Consider the following 16,787-nt stretch of genomic DNA (forward strand, 5'->3'; position numbering starts at 1 on the left):
ATGTCTAAAACACCCTTTTTCCACCCTCACATTTCATTGATAGTTTGACTAGACATACAATTTTAAATTAAAAATAAGCTTCTCTCAGCATCTTGAAGGCATTGCTCCACTCTTGTCTAGCCTCCATCGTTACTTTTGAGAAATTCGAACATATCTTAGTCAGATGTTGGACTTCTCCTAGATTGGTGCTTAATTTTCTTCCCTTTTTCTCCAGTTGTTTCGATGCTATTATCTCTGTTCTTTCTAGGAGAATTACTTAATTTGATCTTGCAACATTATCTTCCTTGTATTGAATTTGTAGCACATTTCTAAAAATATTTTAATTTCTAGAACTTCTTTCATTTTATTTTGTTTCCAGAATATCCTACTTAGTTCATAGATATCTTATTTTTCTGAGGATATATATATATGAATATGTATTACTACTTTTGTTTACTGCTCTATTAACACCGAAGTTTATTTGTTGCTATTTGTAATTTGTTTTTTTCTCTTGTTCATATAGGTGAATTTCCTGTTATTTCTGGCTAGTCTTGGCAATATATGAGTAGACCTCAAAACACTATTTGAAAGCTCTGTGTTTGTGGACAGTGCTTCAGGGAGTCTAGGGAGGTTCTATTACTGCTTTTAACTCTGCTACTTCCTTGTCCTCCATCTCACTTCCTGATTTCCACTTCACACATACTTCCTTGTATCTGTCCCTCCCCATATTTCTTCCACTTAATTGTCTCCCATTTATTTCTCCAGATAAAAATTCTCTGGTGTTCTACCTGTGAGAGACAGTGATGGAAGTGAGAGATCATATTTTTATGGCTAAGGGGTAGGGCAGAGGACTTTGGGGATGAGGCCATTCTGTTGTATATGCTTTCAACTAGTCATTTTCAGGCCTGCCCCTGCCTCCCCTCTGCTGTAACTTTTACCTCCAAACCTGAGCTTCTCAGGGGTTGTGGAATCAATCAGCGTGCTTCTCACTGGCATCCACCTTGTAGTCCCTCTAGATTGCAGCTTTCTCTGTTCATCTCAGTCATATTCCATCTGCTTTCGGTTTTCCAGAAATTTGTTGAAATCATTTGTCTGTTGCTGCCTCCTCTCTATTCAAATTTTGGGCTCATATCTTTTTTAAAATTGTTTTTCAGATTATCATATGGTAAATTTTACTTCTGTTCTGATAGCATAGTTTTGTGAGTTTTAACACCAGAGATAAAAGTACCATAACTCCCCAAAAAACTCCTTGTACTATCCCTTTATAGTCATTCTCCCTTCCCCCCACTCATAACCCCCAATTTGTTTTCTATCCCCATAGTTTTATCTTCTAGAAAGTTCTAAATAGAATAAATGCCATATGTAACCTTTGAAACGGCCTTCTTTTCTTTAGCATAATGCCCCTCAGATTCATCCAAGATGATGAGTCTTATCAATGATTTTTCTCATATTTTAAGAATTTCTTTCATTTTACTGTCGTGGGATGGAGGAGAGATAAACTCATGGGGCCAATCCACTATCTTAAATCAGAAACACCTTGAAGCAAATATACCCTTCACCTTTTGGTGATTTTATAATGTTTTTAAAAAAATCTTAAAAGATAAACTTTCTATGTACTTTAAGTGGTATTAATAGGAGCTTGTCTCTTTGTATATCACAAGCTTTTCTGTCCAGGGTAATGTGGAAAAAGATTGAACTCCCCTTACATCCCTTTCAAGCTTGTTATGTCACTTTGTTTCAAGCACAGAATTGCAGACAATAGCTTTATAAATATTTGTCAAATTGCTGTATCAGTGGTGTGAAATAACCCCAGGGCATGTTGTCTTTCCTTTTCATAACAAATTTTGTGAAACAATATGTCCTTTATATTTTCTTATCATCTTCAACTTCAGTCAGGGTCAGGTTTTCACCTCAAGATTACACTGTTTGTACTCTGTTGACTGTCACCTATGTCTGAAAGATTCAGTAGAAAGAGTATGGGTTTCAGGAGCAGGCTGATACAGCTCCTATACTTACAAACTGTACCTTGCAATTGCTTAAATCTTCTAAGCCATTTACCTTTCCTCGTCTGTAAAATAGGGATTTCAATACCCATTTGACAGATTTTGTTTTGAGCAATAAGGAAAGTGACAGTTAAAAAGCATTTAGCACAAAGCATAGAAAAATAGATATTCAATGAACAATTCCCATTCTTTCTGTCAGATCAAGTGAACTCACCCTTATATTGATCTTTTTGCTCCATTTGATAGGCATTTTCCTTCCCTCTCCATCTTTAGCATGTGGCTTCTGTGAATGACTCTCCTGATTTTTTTTCCCCTTATCTGTTCCTTAGTCTCCTTTGTATATTCCTTAATTATGCTAACCATATAAAATGTTGGGAGTTCTTTGAGATTGTGTTCTGTGCCTTTAAGTTACACATTCTCCCTGAACAATCTTAAGCACCTTATTATTTCTGTTGTCTTAACACTGACTGACTTCTCTATCTTTTCTTGTGCCTTGACATCTGTCTTGAGCTCTAGATTTTTCATTATTAATCTCTCGAGAAATGAAGGTTAATAATGAATTAACCTAAGTTAATAAGACCCAAGCAGCAATCATTCCACACAAGCCTGGGTTTAATAAGGTCAAAACAGGAATAATCTCACACCAACCTGAGATTTCTTACATTCCCTGTTATTGTGAATGGTATAGCCAACCACCTTGAGGTAAGCCACAAACCCTAGCTAGCTCTCTTCTCCAGCTGCCAAACCTAATCACTGTATTGTGTTGATTTTTGAATGTTCTTCCTTTTAGTTGGGTCTCTCATCCCTCCCCTTATCTACGTCTCTCTTGATGATTTAGTTTAGGTTTTTCTTCCTCCTTGGATTACTATGAGAGCTTTCTGACAGACTCTGTGACCCTAATAACTCATGCCCAATCCAGCCTTTCATTACTAGAATGATCTTGAAATAGAGCTCTGATTTTAACAGTTTGCTACGTGAACCTCTAAGTAGCCCGTCAAGTTGTTTAATTCATCACTGAAATCAGCCTTCCACTATTACCTCAATTCTTCATTTGTTCTGCAAATCAAACCATTTGCAATTCCCCAAGACATTTGGCCACCCTGTCTTGTTTGCCTTTGCAAATGTTATAGCTTTTGCCTAGATTTTTCTTCTTACCCAACCTTTCTTCCCATAATAGTAAACATTTATTGAGTTATTTTAATAGCCACCCAATGATGATGAATACTATTATCTCCATTTTAAAGACAAGAGAAACTGAAGTGTAAATAGATTATGTACCTTACCTTCAGTCATGTCACTACCACTAAATGGCAGATTCAGGATCTGTCTGACTTCCAAGTTCTTAACAACAATATATTTTTTTCTCTTTTCACTCCATCTAGGCCTCTTGTTTTTGCAGTTCTGCAGCACATCAACGCTTGATTCCAAATTCAGATTGTTAATCATGTTCTTGTCCTAAGTCTGGAATGACTTAATTTCTGCTCCATTTGTTCTACCAGACCTTGCCAAAATTGTCTTTTGTTTTTTGAGACGGAGTCTCACTCTGTCACCAGGCCAGAGTGCAGTGGCGTGATCTCGGCTCACTGCAACCTCCGCCTCCCGGGTTCAAGCGATTCTCCTGCCTCAGCCTCCCGAGTGGCTGGGACTACAGGCTAATTTTTGTATTTTTAGTAGAGACAGGGTTTCACCATATTGGCCAGGATGGTCTTGATCTCTTGACCTCGTGATCTGCCCGCCTCGGCCTCCCAAAGTGCTGGGATTACAGGGGTGAGGCTATAATCCGCGCCTGGCCCAAAATTCTGTCTTTTTACAACCTTAGCCCACTAGTTTCTTTGAATTTCCCATACAACTTTTGTTGTGCCAGTTACCTGGAGAGTCATTTATGTCTGCATCAAATTTACTGTTATGTGTGATATTCCTAGATTGTATTCTCCAGAAGGTCAGAGACTTTAAAACAATATTCCCTTGCGTGTATTACAAAGTGTTACATTCATAGTAGGTAGCCGGTAATTATTGTTCAATGGGGAGTGACTCATGTTCATGTTGATGAAAAGAGTCAAACTCTATAAAATATTTTAAGAGACTTATTCTGAGCCAAATATGAGTGACCATGGCCCGTGACACAGCCCTCAGGAGATCCTGGGAACATGTGCCCAAGGTGGTCGGGATACAGCTTGGATTCATATATTTTTGGGAGGCATGAGACATCAATCAAATACATTTAAGAAATACATTGGTTTGGTTCAGAAAGGCGGGACAACTCAAAGCGGGGGGCTTCCAGGCTATAGGTAAATGTAAACATTTTCTGGTTGACAACTGATTGAGTTTATCTGAAGATCTGGGATCAATAGAAAAGAAATGTTTAGGTTAAGATAAAGGATTGTGGAGACTAAGTTTTATTGTGCAGAGGAAACTCAGATAGCAGACTGCAGAGAGAGCAGGTTATAAAATGTGTCTTATCAGACTTAAAAGAGTGCCTGGCTCTTAGTTGATTATCTCCTGGATCTGGAAAGGAAGGAAAGAAAACAAAGGGGAAAGGAGATTCTCTATAGAATGTGGAGAACAGGAAACTTTGTAGGGCAATTTCAAGATATGGCAGAGAAGCATGTTTTGGGGTAAAACATTTTGATTTTCTTCCTCGTTATGCCAGAGTCACATGGGAAAGTAAGTCATAATATACAGGGTTAAATAAAACCCATCTGATGAGAATTTGTGGTTTGTAGGGCAGGACTCCCCAGACCCTTTAGATATGAATTTGGGCAAGATAAAAAAAAATCAGAGATTAGTCCTCATTCATATGTTTTATCAAATTGTTTATCATAAGGACTTTAGAGTCAGAGAAAAAGATCATTACGAGTTAGTCCAACTAAAGTTTAATGATGAAAAGACTGAGGCTTGCAATTAGATAAAGTAATAAACTAATACAGCAACTAAGACAGCAACTGTTTCCGGATTTCCAAAAGTGACTCAGAATGTGATCAAGTATGGAATTATATTGAAATGTTATCTCTTAACCAGTAGTTTGTAACATTAAAGTTCACATGAAACTGTTCTATATTTTTATAAAATTGGAAGTGGATTAAGCATGGATCTAGAATTAACAGGTGTGTACGCACACACATCCAAATCACACAAAACTATTCTGGCTTCCCTCTGTTTTTGTTATTTATAGATTCTATAGGCAGGATCAAAGTCAGGGTTATCTTGTCTGCTTTTTAAAGGAAAAAAAAAGATTGGGTAACTGTGCTCTGGTAACTTTGCATCAGTAATTATGAGATATTTTCACTTAGTACTTTCACATCTGATGTCCATCTTACTGACAAGACTTAAACCATGACCTACCTCAGGTTTCCCAGATATTTCCCACATATTCCCCCTGCCAATTTTGTTATACTGTTACAAAACCCTCCGGAGTAAGTATTTTCCAAAAGAAATATTTTCTAGTTTTCTAACATTACGAAAGAGTAAGGATAAAAGAACCCCAAACTGATGTTTTGGAAAGCATTCTATTTTGAAAGTAACTTCTGGTTCAGAGGATGAATTTTAAAATGTGGTAATGTTTCTAGTGTGCCTGGGGAGATCCAATAAAGTTTGTTAGGTACCCAGGCAAATTTCAGTCATTTGTATGTCAGGATAATCACAACTTACAGAAAAGGAGCAAGAAGATAATGAATGAGGAACCCTGGGACTGAAAACATTTGGAGGGAGTACAAGTACTAAGACAGATGTTTTGAATTTTTATACTCAATAATCCATTCTTTCGTGCAGGATACAGTTCATTCATTTAATCAATGTATATTGAGCATTTTCTATGTGCCAATTACTATTCTAGATGCCAGGGATACATGAGTAAACAACCGAGTTTAGAGCAGAGTCATATGATCCAACTTAAGTTCTTAAAAGAATCATTGCTGTGTGGAAGATAGTGGAAGAGTGGAAACAGGGAAACCCGTTAAAAAGGCTTTTGACATAATCTGAACAAGAAATGATGATGGCTTGGCCAGTAGTAGTAGTACTGTTGGAGATAATGAGAAGTGGTTCAATTCAGATTATATTTTGAAGGTGCAGCCAATAGAAATTTTTAATAAATTGGTTTATAGAGTATGATAGCAAACAAAGTTTAAGGCTTGAAATAAGGAAAATTGCAGAGGAGAAAGTTGGGGAATAAGGAGTGGAAAGTAGAATTCAGTTTTGTTTGTAAGTTTGAGATGCGCATTAGCCATCTAGGTGGCGATGTCTCAAGTTAATGGCAAAGGCCAGGCAGGAGATTAGTTGTCAGCACATGAATAGTTTTTCTTTCCTAAAAAAATTCTTTTTCTTCATACAATCTACAGGAAGTGGGAGGAGTAGTTCAATGTTAGAAGAAATCACAAAATGGATGAATGTAGAAAAAAGGTGAGAAACTGAAATTTTAGAGGTTAAGAGGATAAGGATCCAGGAAAGGAAACTAAAAGGAGCAGCCGCTAAAATAGGAGAACCACCGAAGGAGTACTGTGGAAGCCACTTTAAGACCGTGCTTCAAATGATCATATTCTTTCTTACATGTATGGTTTACCTCCAAATTAAAAAGCGAAAGTATATGGTGAGGGACGGATTAACTATGTTAAATGCTGTTAATAGATGGAGAAGGTGAAAATTGAGTTTGACAGTTTGTTTAGCAACCTGGAAGCTATTGGTGATTCTAAACAGGAGCAGTAAAAGCCTGCCCAAAATGGGATCAAAAAAAGATTAGGAGGAGGGGAAGGAGAGACAAGTATAAAGAAGTCTATAGGATGGTAACGGTAATCAAAGGAGTTTGTTTGTTTTTAATTTGGGAATGTGTTAATAGATGGAATGATCCAGTAAAGGGGGAAATTGTACTGAATAACATGCATATAAGAATCTATGTCTACTTTAGTATCTATTTAATGTGAATTCATGGCTTTTTTTTTTTTTTTTGAGACGGAGTCTCACTCTGTCGCCCAGGCTGGAGTGCAGTGGAGCAATCTTGGCTCACTGCAAGCTCCACCTTCAGGGTTCACGCCATTCTTCTGCCTCAGCCTCCTGAGTAGCTGGGACTACAGGCGCCCGCCGCCACGAGCGGCTTATTTTTGTATTTTTAGTAGAGACGCGGTTTCACCGCGTTAGCGAAGATGGTCTCGATCTCCTGACCTCATGATCTGCCCGCCTCGGCCTCCCAAAGTGCTGGGATTACAGGCGTGAGCCACTGCGACCGGCCTCATGGCTCTTTTTGGACAGAGTCATAAGCTTCTTAGATCTGTCACCCAATGTAATTAATGGATGTATTGGTTAATACTGCCTTTAGCAGTGCTAGGGGATTGGTAAGAAATCCACATAATCTCTGTGCTTGGGAAATTTACAATCTAGAGTTGGCTAAGTGGAGAAAACATAAGAGAGCACATACAACTAACAAATTCAGATTATGGACAATGTACTTTAAAAAATCCCACGCCCTAGCTATTGGCACGTGGTAATTTTGCCCAGAGTTTTGGTTACATGCATAATCCAGAGGGGTGTAGAAAACCAGGTCCTTTCAGTACCAATCTAAGGAAGACATGAACTGGGGTGTTTATAAACCTTGGGGAGGAAGAGAATTTTAACTGGGACTGGTAACTTGGTGGGCCCATGGACATACAGTAGATTGTGAAGAAGAAAAACCCAAGGATTATAAGGAATAGTTTTAATATTACTAATTTTTATCCTTTGCTGAACCTATGGGTTTCTTATTTGAAATGGCAATCAAATAATTTGTAAGAGTTTGTAGAAAGGTGGAAAGATTATTGTAATACAGCGTAGATATTTGCATTTGTACATACTTGAGGGTAAGGACAAGAAATAAACACTTGTAATGGGGATTACTTAAGCAAAATGGATGACACCGACAGCCTTTCTGTACAACAAATAATTGCTGTGCTTCTCAACTCCAATAATGAATGTAGTGCCCTGCTGGATCTGGGACAGCAAGACTTTTGAGTCCAGATTCGCCATCCCATTTCTTGTCCCCTAACGTTTCCTCAGAAGCGAGCGAGCCTCTTCCACAATTTGGGGACACTGTGGAAGAGCTTCTTGCTTGGGGAGTTCTGCAGCAGTCGAAGGTACAAGAAGATAAAAATTGGTATCTCGACACAGCTCTTACAGCATATTCTCAACACAAGGAACAGTAATGTCCCGCAGCAGTTCCTTCGGTGGAAAAAACTGACTGTATCCGTGTAAGAGGAGTAATTCTTTTTTGAATTTTATGAGGCTTCAGAGCTGTATTTCGGCCAACCCAGTCTTTGTTCAGTTTCTAGCGGCTTAAAGGTTGCCCAGTTTTACGCCTTCTCGCTCAAAACAGACACTAGTTTTCTTTGATAGCCTGGTCTCACATTGACTTCGTCTAAGCTTATTACATTCGTCTCATAAATCGTTTGCTTTTTCCCCAGCCTTAGCTCCACGGACCAGCTGGCTGAAAACATCGAAAGAGTCAGGAACGAGATCACGAGACAGACGGCGAGCCGGCTAGAGCGGATAGAGCCGTACTGCCGCTCTAGTTTTTCTTTTGCTCTCTATGGTTAGGAGCGCAAGCCTCTCTTCGGCCCGGAAAGATTTAAGTTCGTGAATGCTTACGCAAGACTCGGAGGTAGTTCCGGTTCCGGCGTGGCCATTTTCGTTGCTGGTGTTCAGTTGTGGCGGTTGCTGGTCGGTAACAGCCAAGATGCTGCGGAATCTGCTGGTGAGGAGCTTCTCATCTTGCATTCATGATGGGGGCGAGGGAGTGGAGAGGAGGCTGAGGCACCACGACAGAAAACCCTCACCTGGGAGGGGTGCAGAAGGCGGCTAATGAAGTCACCTTGATTCGTGTCCTTTTCCCCTGACCTTACTTTCCCTTCCGTCTATTCCTCTCACCCCAGGCCGTTACTGGGTAGATGTAAGCAGTAGAGAGGCTGGGGAAGTGACCAGAGACTCGTGGGTTAGACCCGTCTTGGGTTCTTAGTCACCACCCCTAACCCTGTCGGTCATTGATGAGGTTAGTAGCTCCGATCTGAGTAAAACCAAGGACCCAGTGGGGAGTGTCTGACACCCGGAAGCATCAAGCAGAAAGGTGTTCTGGTACGGAAAGGTTTTAAGTTTCAATGGTTTTGAGCTTTGCGAGCTTGAGAAGGCAGTTTAAAAACCAAACCATTCAATTTTGGGTGGAACTTTAGGAATAGTCATGGCTGAAGTGCAGTGTTACTTCCGTCAGGCGATTGTGCATTGCCCTTCACCCCTCCCCGACTTGGAGCATGTGAAATATTTCCCCACATTTTGAAAAAGAAAAATGCGACAATGATTATTTTTTACATTATTTTTTAATGAAGTTTTGCTTCATTAAAATCCTCAATGTAATTTTAGAAAATCGAGAGCATATTTGTTTGATTATTTAATTCAACTGGATATGTAGTGCAAGTCTCTTCTTTAAAAGATGTATACCCTCTTTAAAATTTTTAAGGAAAAATGTAATGAGAGAAGCATTTTAATTGAGAAGGAATCATGCCAGTCTATTTGCTGTCAAGTAATAGATTTTTTGTTGTTGTTTGTTTTTATTTATTTATTTTTTGAGACGTAGTCTCACTCTGTTGCCCAGGCTAGAGTGCAGTGGCACGATCTCGGCTTACTGCAATTTCCGTCTCCCAGATTCAAGCGATTTTGCTGCCTCAGCCTTCCAACTAGCTGGGATTATAGGCGCTCGCCATCAAGCCCTACTAATTTTTGTATTATTAATAGAGACGGGGTTTCACCATGTTGGCCAGGCTGATCTCGGACCCTTGACCTCAAGTGATCAGCCCGCCTCAGCCTCCCAAAGTGCTGGGATGCGGCCTTTTTAATTTTTTTTTTTTTTTTTTTTTTTTTTTTTTTTTTTTTTTTTTTTTTTTTTTTTGGGAGTCGTCGTCGCCAGGTGAGTGCAGTGGACAATCTCGGTTGCATGTCCGGAGCCTCTCCGAGTAGCTGGGACTACAGGCGCCCGCCACCACGCCCGGCTAATTTTTTGTATTTTTAGTAGAGACGGGGTTTCACAGTTGTCTCGATCTCCTGACCTCGGGATCCACCCGCCTCGGCCTCCCAAAGTGCTGGGATTACAAGCGTGAGCCACCGCGCCCGGCCTTTTATTTTTTATTTTTGAGCGGAGTTTCGTTCTTGTCGCCCAGGCTGGAGTGCAGTGGCGCAATCTTGGCTCACTGCAACCCCCGCCTCCTGGATTCAAGCGATTCTCCCGCCTCAGCCTCCTGAGTAGCTAGAATTACAGGTGCGCACCACCACGCCCAGCTAATTTTTGTGTTTTTAGTAGAGACGGGGTTTCGCCATGTTGGCCAGGCCAGGTCTCGAACTCCTTACCTCAGGTGATCCACCCACCTCGCCCTCCCAAAGTACTGGGATTACAGGCGTGAGCCACCGCGTCTGGCCAAGTAACAGATTTTTTTTTTCTTTTTTTTTTGAGACGGAGTTTCACTCTTTTTGCCCAGGCTGTAGTGCAATGGGGCGATCTTGGCTCACTGCAGCCTCTGCCTCCCGGGTTCAAGCGGTTCTCCTGCCTTAGCCTCCCGATTAGCTGGGATTACAGGCATGCACCACCATGCCCAGTTAATTTTGTCTTTTTAGTAAAGACAGGGTTTCTCTATGTTGTTTGGGCAGGTCTCGAACTCCGGACTTCAGGTGATCTGCCTGCCTAGTAATAGAATTTTTTTTTTGAAACAGAGTTTCGCACTTGTTGCCCAGGCTGGAGTGCAATGGCGCGATCTTGGCTCACCGCAACCTCCGTCTCCCAGGTTCAAGCGATTCTCCTGCCTCAGCCTCCCAAGTACCTGGGATTACAGGCATGTGCCACCACGCCTGGCTAATTTTGTGTTTTTAGTAGAGATGGGGTTTCTAATGTTGGTCAGGCTGGTCTCGAACTCCTGACCTCAGGTGATCCGCTCCCCCGGCCTCCCAAAGTGCTGGGATTACAGGTGTGAGCCACCACGCCCGGCAGGTTTTTGATGACATGGCAGTATATTATGAAAATATTTGAGTTTAGTATATTTTAGTTAAGCACTATTGTTGTAATATGTGTATGTCAATATGTTTGCATCAAGGATTATAAAATGCTACTGGTTCTGTTCAGGTAGAGATCATGATTTTATTTTTTGGTTAGAATCTGTATGAATTGCTTCTTGAATATGTTATTTGGAGACTGCAGAATGTAATTGGAAGAGCAGAGGATGGATGACAAATTGAAAAACCTGGATGCTCTTTCATGACTTTGCTACTGACAAATCAGATACGCTTCAAGTCTCAATTTACCTTTTCTATACTATAAACGACTGAAAATAGTTGGTTTTGAAGGTTTCTTTAGGCTCTAAGTCTGTTTAATAATATTTTCGTTTTAGGCTCTTCGTCAGATTGGGCAGAGGACCATAAGCACTGCTTCCCGCAGGCATTTTAAAAATAAAGTTCCAGAGAAACAAAAACTGTTCCAGGTACTGAAGTATTTTATAGGAGATTGTTACTTGTAATAATTAGATTACCAAAAGGTAGAGTTGGGATAAACAAGTATGTGTATAAATTAGATCATATGACAATATAAACATTACAAAAAAAGTCAAGGACATGTACCATACTGCTAATAGTGGTTGTCTCTTGGGGAAAGACCTGGTGGAGCAGAGCAATTTACCTTTATAAGTAGTTTGATTATGAGTTAATTTTTGTTTTCTTATGGTTTCTAGCTTTTCCTAAATAAAACTGAAAGTGATTAAAAATAGTTGTATCATATATACATAAAAATAAAATACTTTATTGAACAGGTGTACTAAGTAGCTACTGTATGCCGGATTAGATGCTAGGGATATAATTTAGGGTTATAAACCAAAATCCCTTCCCCAGTTTTTTAAGGGAAAAAAAGTTTCCTATGACTAAATCTAATGTGTAGCAATTATTGGTTCTTTTATATTTAAGTTATATTAAAGTTGTTGAGATCAGTGTGTATGTTTTATAGCTTTAATGTTTATATATTCTTTGGAAAGACCATTATTAATGGATCTCAAATTAATGGTGGAAAAAGAATGCTGACTTTTAGGAATTCTTATTTTAAAAGTAGTAGGAGTAGAGACAGAATAAAGAAAATTGTAGGTCTTTTAAATTTTAATACTTAAAATACTTTAATTCTAGGGATTTAAGGAGCTGTATCATTTTATATGCCTGTTCTTTTGAAACAGTTGGAAATGAGTGAGACATTTATTATTGTCTTTTTTTTTTTTTTTTAATCTAGGAGGATGATGAAATTCCACTGTATCTAAAGGGTGGGATAGCTGATGCCCTCCTGTATAGAGCCACCATGATTCTTACAGTTGGTGGTAAGGCCTTTGGAATGTTTGAAAGTTTATAGAAAAGTAATAGTAATGATAACTGATAACTTTATTGCTTTTGCTATGCCAGTATTTTAATGCAGGCAGTCTGTCTCCAGAATTTGATATCTTACTGTATCTCATAATGATTCAAGAGGGTGACTGATACATACTGTATAAGAGCATTGTGATGTCTTTTTTTTTTTTTTGAGACGGAGTCTTGCTCCTGTTGCCCAGGCTGGATTGCAATGGCGTGGTCTCGGCTCACCGCAACCTCTGCCTCCCGGGTTCAAGCGATTCTCCTGCCTCAGCCTCCCGACTAGCTGGGATTACAGGCATGTGCCACCATGCCTGGCTAATTTTGTAGTTTTAGTAGAGACGGAGTTTCTCCATGTTGGTCAGGCTGGTCTTGAACTCCTGACCTCAGGTGATCTGCCCACCACGGCCTCCCAAAGTGTTGGGATTACAGGCATAAGCCACTGCGCCTGGCCTTGATGTCTTAATAAAACAATAACACCAATAAGATTTGATGATTATCTTGTGATAGAGTTGGCTTTCTGAGTCCCATTGATGGCAGTGAAGGCTATATTTCAGTCAAAAACATCCATTATATCCCACTTCTTATAGCAAGGGCTTTAAAACATTTTGACTGTGATACAAAATAAAAGCACACTTTACATCTAAACTTTGTACAGACATATTTATTACTAAAACAAAATTTGTATGGAACAATACTTTCACTGGAAGGTAAAGAGAAGGGAAGCTATATTTGAGTGATTATTTTGTGCCTATCATATTCATAGGAATGCCACATACTTGGATTTCTGTAAATCTTGCATGAAGTCTATAATATGTCCTCATTTTAAAGATGAAGAAATTATGTTAATTACCTATTTGGGAAACTGCCCTCACACCACAACAATCAACATGGAAGACCTCTGTTGCTAAATGTGTGGGGGTTTTTCCCTACACACCAAGTAATGGACACCAGCTAGGTGTCCTCCAATTCAGTTTCCACACTATCTACTGGGAGATAGCATCAGATTCCACAGGTTGATGGCACAAGACTGTCCGCTCCTTCCCACCAGTTGCAAGTTTGGGTCTCTGGAACTTCTGACTGACTGGCTTTAAGTTGCGGTTCCCACAGTCCCCTCGTTGGGGAAACACATTTACCAGTTTATTATATATATATATATATATTTTTTTTTCTCATAGTTCTTTTTTTTTTTATTATACTTTAGGTTTTAGGGTACATGTGCACAATGTGCAGGTTTGTTACGTATGTATCCATGTGCCACGTTGATTTCCTGCACCCATTAACTCGTCATTTAGCATTAGGTATATCTCCTAATGCTGTCCCTCCCCCCTCCCCCAACCCCACAACAGTCCCCGGAGTGTGCTGTTCCCCTTCTTGTGTCCATGAGTTCTCATTGTTCAATTCCCACCTATGAGTGAGAACATGCGGTGTTTGGTTTTTTGTCCTTGCGATAGTTTACTGAGAATGATGTTTTCCAGTTTCATCCATGTCCCTACAAAGGACATGAACTCATCATTTTTTATGGCTGCATAGTATTCCATGCTGTATATGTGCCACATTTTTTTAATCCAGTCTATCGTTGTTGGACATTTGGGTTGGTTCCAACTCTTTGCTATTGTGAATAGTGCCGCAGTAAACATACGTGTGCATGTGTCTTTATAGCAGCATGATTTATAGTCCTTTGGGTATATACCCAGTAATGGGATGGCTGGGTCAAATGGTATTTCTAGTTCGAGACCCCTGAGGAATCGCCACACTGACTTCCACAATGGTTGAACTAGTTTATGGTCCCACCAACAGTGTAAAAGTGTTCCTATTTCTCCACATCCTCTCCAGCACCTGTTGTTTCCTGAGTTTTTAATGATGGCCATTCTAACTGGTGTGAGATGGTGTCTCACTGTGGTTTTGATTTGCAAGGACTTCATGTCTAAAACACCAAAAGCAATGGCAACAAAAGCCAAAATTGACAAATGGGATCTAATTAAACTAAAGAGCTTCTGCACAGCAAAAGAAACTACCATCAGAGTGAACAGGCAACCTACAGAATGGGAGAAAATTTTTGCAACCTACTCATCTGACAAAGGGCTAATATCCAGAATTTACAATGAACTCAAACAAATATACAAGAAAAAAACAAACAACCCCATCAAAAAGTGGGGAAAGGACATGAACAGACACTTCTCAAAAGAAGACATTTATGCAGCCAAAAAACACATGAAGAAATGCTCATCATCACTGGCCATCAGAGAATTACCAGTTTATTATAAAAGGTATAGCCTGGGCATGGTGGCTCATGTCTGTATTCCCAGCACTTTGGGAGGCTGAGGCTGGCAGATCACCTGAAGTCAGAAGTTCAAGACTAGCCTGGCCCACATGGTGAAACCCTGTCTCTACTAAAAACACAAAAATGAGCCGGGTGTGATGGCACACACTTGCAATCCCAGCTACTTGTGAAGCTGAAGCAGGAAGATTGCTTGAACTGGTAGGCAGAGGTTGCAGTGAGCTGAGATTGTGCCACTGCACTCCAGCCTGGGCGACAGAGGGAGACTCCATCTCAAAAAAAAAAAAAAAGATAAAGCCCTAAATTCCTTTTGGCCAATGTGACCATTTCTTAGACATTCTGGTAAGTAGTTTTTAAAATGAAATTCCAGTTGTCAGATTTTTTTTTTTTTTTTTTTTGAGATGGAGTGTCGCTCTTGTTGCCCAGGCTGGAGTGCAATGGTACAATCTCGGCTTACTGCAACCTCTGCCTCCCAGGTTCAAGCAATTCTCCTGCCTCAGCCTCCCAAGTAGCTGGGATTACAGGCATGCATCAGCACACCTGGCTAATTTTGTATTTTTAGTAGAGACGGGGGTTTCTCCATGTTGAGGCTGGTCTTGAACTCCTGACCTCAGGTGATCCGCCTGCCTCAGCCTCCCAAAGTGCTGGTATTATAGGTGTGAGCCACCATGCCCGGCCCAGTTATCAGCTATTTTTTATATTACATTTGATTACTTTAAAATTATATCACTCTGTTCTTACATTCACTTTAGGGGGAAGGCTTGCATATTTTGAACTCTTTTTTTCTTTGGCATTTAATCATCCTTAGCATTTCTCAGGCAGTCTTGGGTTAATATGGAAATGACCTTTGTATATGTTCTTAGATCTTATTTTTAAAAATTTTTGCATTTTATGTTGACAAATATATTATTGTGCCACACTTTCTATATTAAAACTAGATTAAATATATTTTACATATATTTATTTAAAATTTTTCCAGCACCTATCAAAATACCTTTTTGTGTTCCAATTAAGGTAGTCTTAATGCGAACTTACAACTTTTGAACTGGAATATTAAATTTATACACTTAGATCTTAGAATTTCTGGTTAAATTCTTTTTTGTTTTTTATTTTTAGGAACAGCATATGCCATATATCAGCTGGCTGTGGCTTCATTTCCCAAGAAGCAGGAGTGACTTCAGTCATCCCAGCAGTCACTTGCTTCAGTTTCATTCAGCTCTCTATGGACCAGTAATCTGATGAATAACCGAGCTCTTCTTTGGGGATCAATATTTATTGACTTGTAGTAACTGCCACCAATAAAGCAGTCTTTACCATGCTTTGTCTGATTTTATCACTTTTATGCCAATAATTTCAACTTTTGGTCAGCCTTGTAAATCTTAAGGATCAAAGAAATGATTCTTTTGCCACTAAACTTGTGAAAGCAACATTATTGTGATACTATTTTAGTGAAATTTTACTTCTAACAGCTCAAAATTAGAGTCTCAACTTCGGTCTGAACTTGACATTTGAATGCATATTGCTTTTTCCCCCTACCCACTCCAGTATATCTTGGAATATGCTAGAACCCGGGGGTAGTGGAAGCAGATTATCTTTGGCTCCTGGGGTCTACATTTCTTTTTTTTCTCAGTTATGTGAGAGTATGTTTAAATATTGGATATATCCCACAGCTTAGAATTAGGCTTTAGTAGAATGGCTTTGTGAAATATTTCAGTATTTGTTTTTTTCTACACTCAGAGTGGGTTCAGGTAGGTTTCTCTCATCGGGAACCAACCAAAGCAGGACAGTTCCTGGGCTCCCCGGCTATCATCTAATGGACCCACAACTGTTTACCCTAAACAGTAGTTAGGTGCTTAATAAATGGTAGCCATAATAGGCTTCTCATAATAGGAATGTTTCAAAAAGGTCTACTTAGGGAGCACAAAATGCAAACAGATACAGAGAGTAAGAATCAAAAAGAATTACGATGCTGCTCTAGGTAGCTTGCTTCAGGGTTTGCAGAACCCTTCCTGCTTTGAGAGAACTATGCATGAAGCTGGAAATTTCATAGACTTCAAGTTTGGGACTCCCTTTTCCTGGGTCCTGGTGTGCGTCCATGTGGAGAGTAGCATCTTGTGAACCACTTCAGGACTTTCCTTCTATATATATCG

General features: G+C 39.7%; 1 protein-coding gene across 2 annotated transcripts; it reads left to right on the plus strand.

Moving 5' to 3' along the window:
* Positions 1-2,441: 2,441 nt before the first annotated feature.
* Positions 2,442-15,955, plus strand: LOC116468858 (cytochrome c oxidase subunit 7A2, mitochondrial). Of its 2 annotated transcripts, none has more exons than XM_032153030.1 (5): positions 2,442-2,684; positions 8,405-8,694; positions 11,366-11,455; positions 12,244-12,328; positions 15,754-15,955. In XM_032153030.1, exons 2-5 carry the CDS (start codon positions 8,581-8,583, stop codon positions 15,810-15,812), a joined length of 348 nt encoding a protein of 115 aa, XP_032008921.1. In that variant the 5' UTR covers positions 2,442-2,684; positions 8,405-8,580; the 3' UTR covers positions 15,813-15,955. The 2 variants fall into 2 exon arrangements, with proteins under 2 accessions (XP_032008921.1, XP_032008931.1); XM_032153040.1 differs by having other exon boundaries at positions 8,538-8,694.
* The last annotated feature ends 832 nt before the right edge of the window (positions 15,956-16,787 follow it).

Source organism: Hylobates moloch, unplaced genomic scaffold, assembly GCF_009828535.3.
Source record: "Hylobates moloch isolate HMO894 unplaced genomic scaffold, HMol_V3 SCAFFOLD_2, whole genome shotgun sequence".
Lineage (NCBI taxonomy): Eukaryota > Metazoa > Chordata > Mammalia > Primates > Hylobatidae > Hylobates > Hylobates moloch.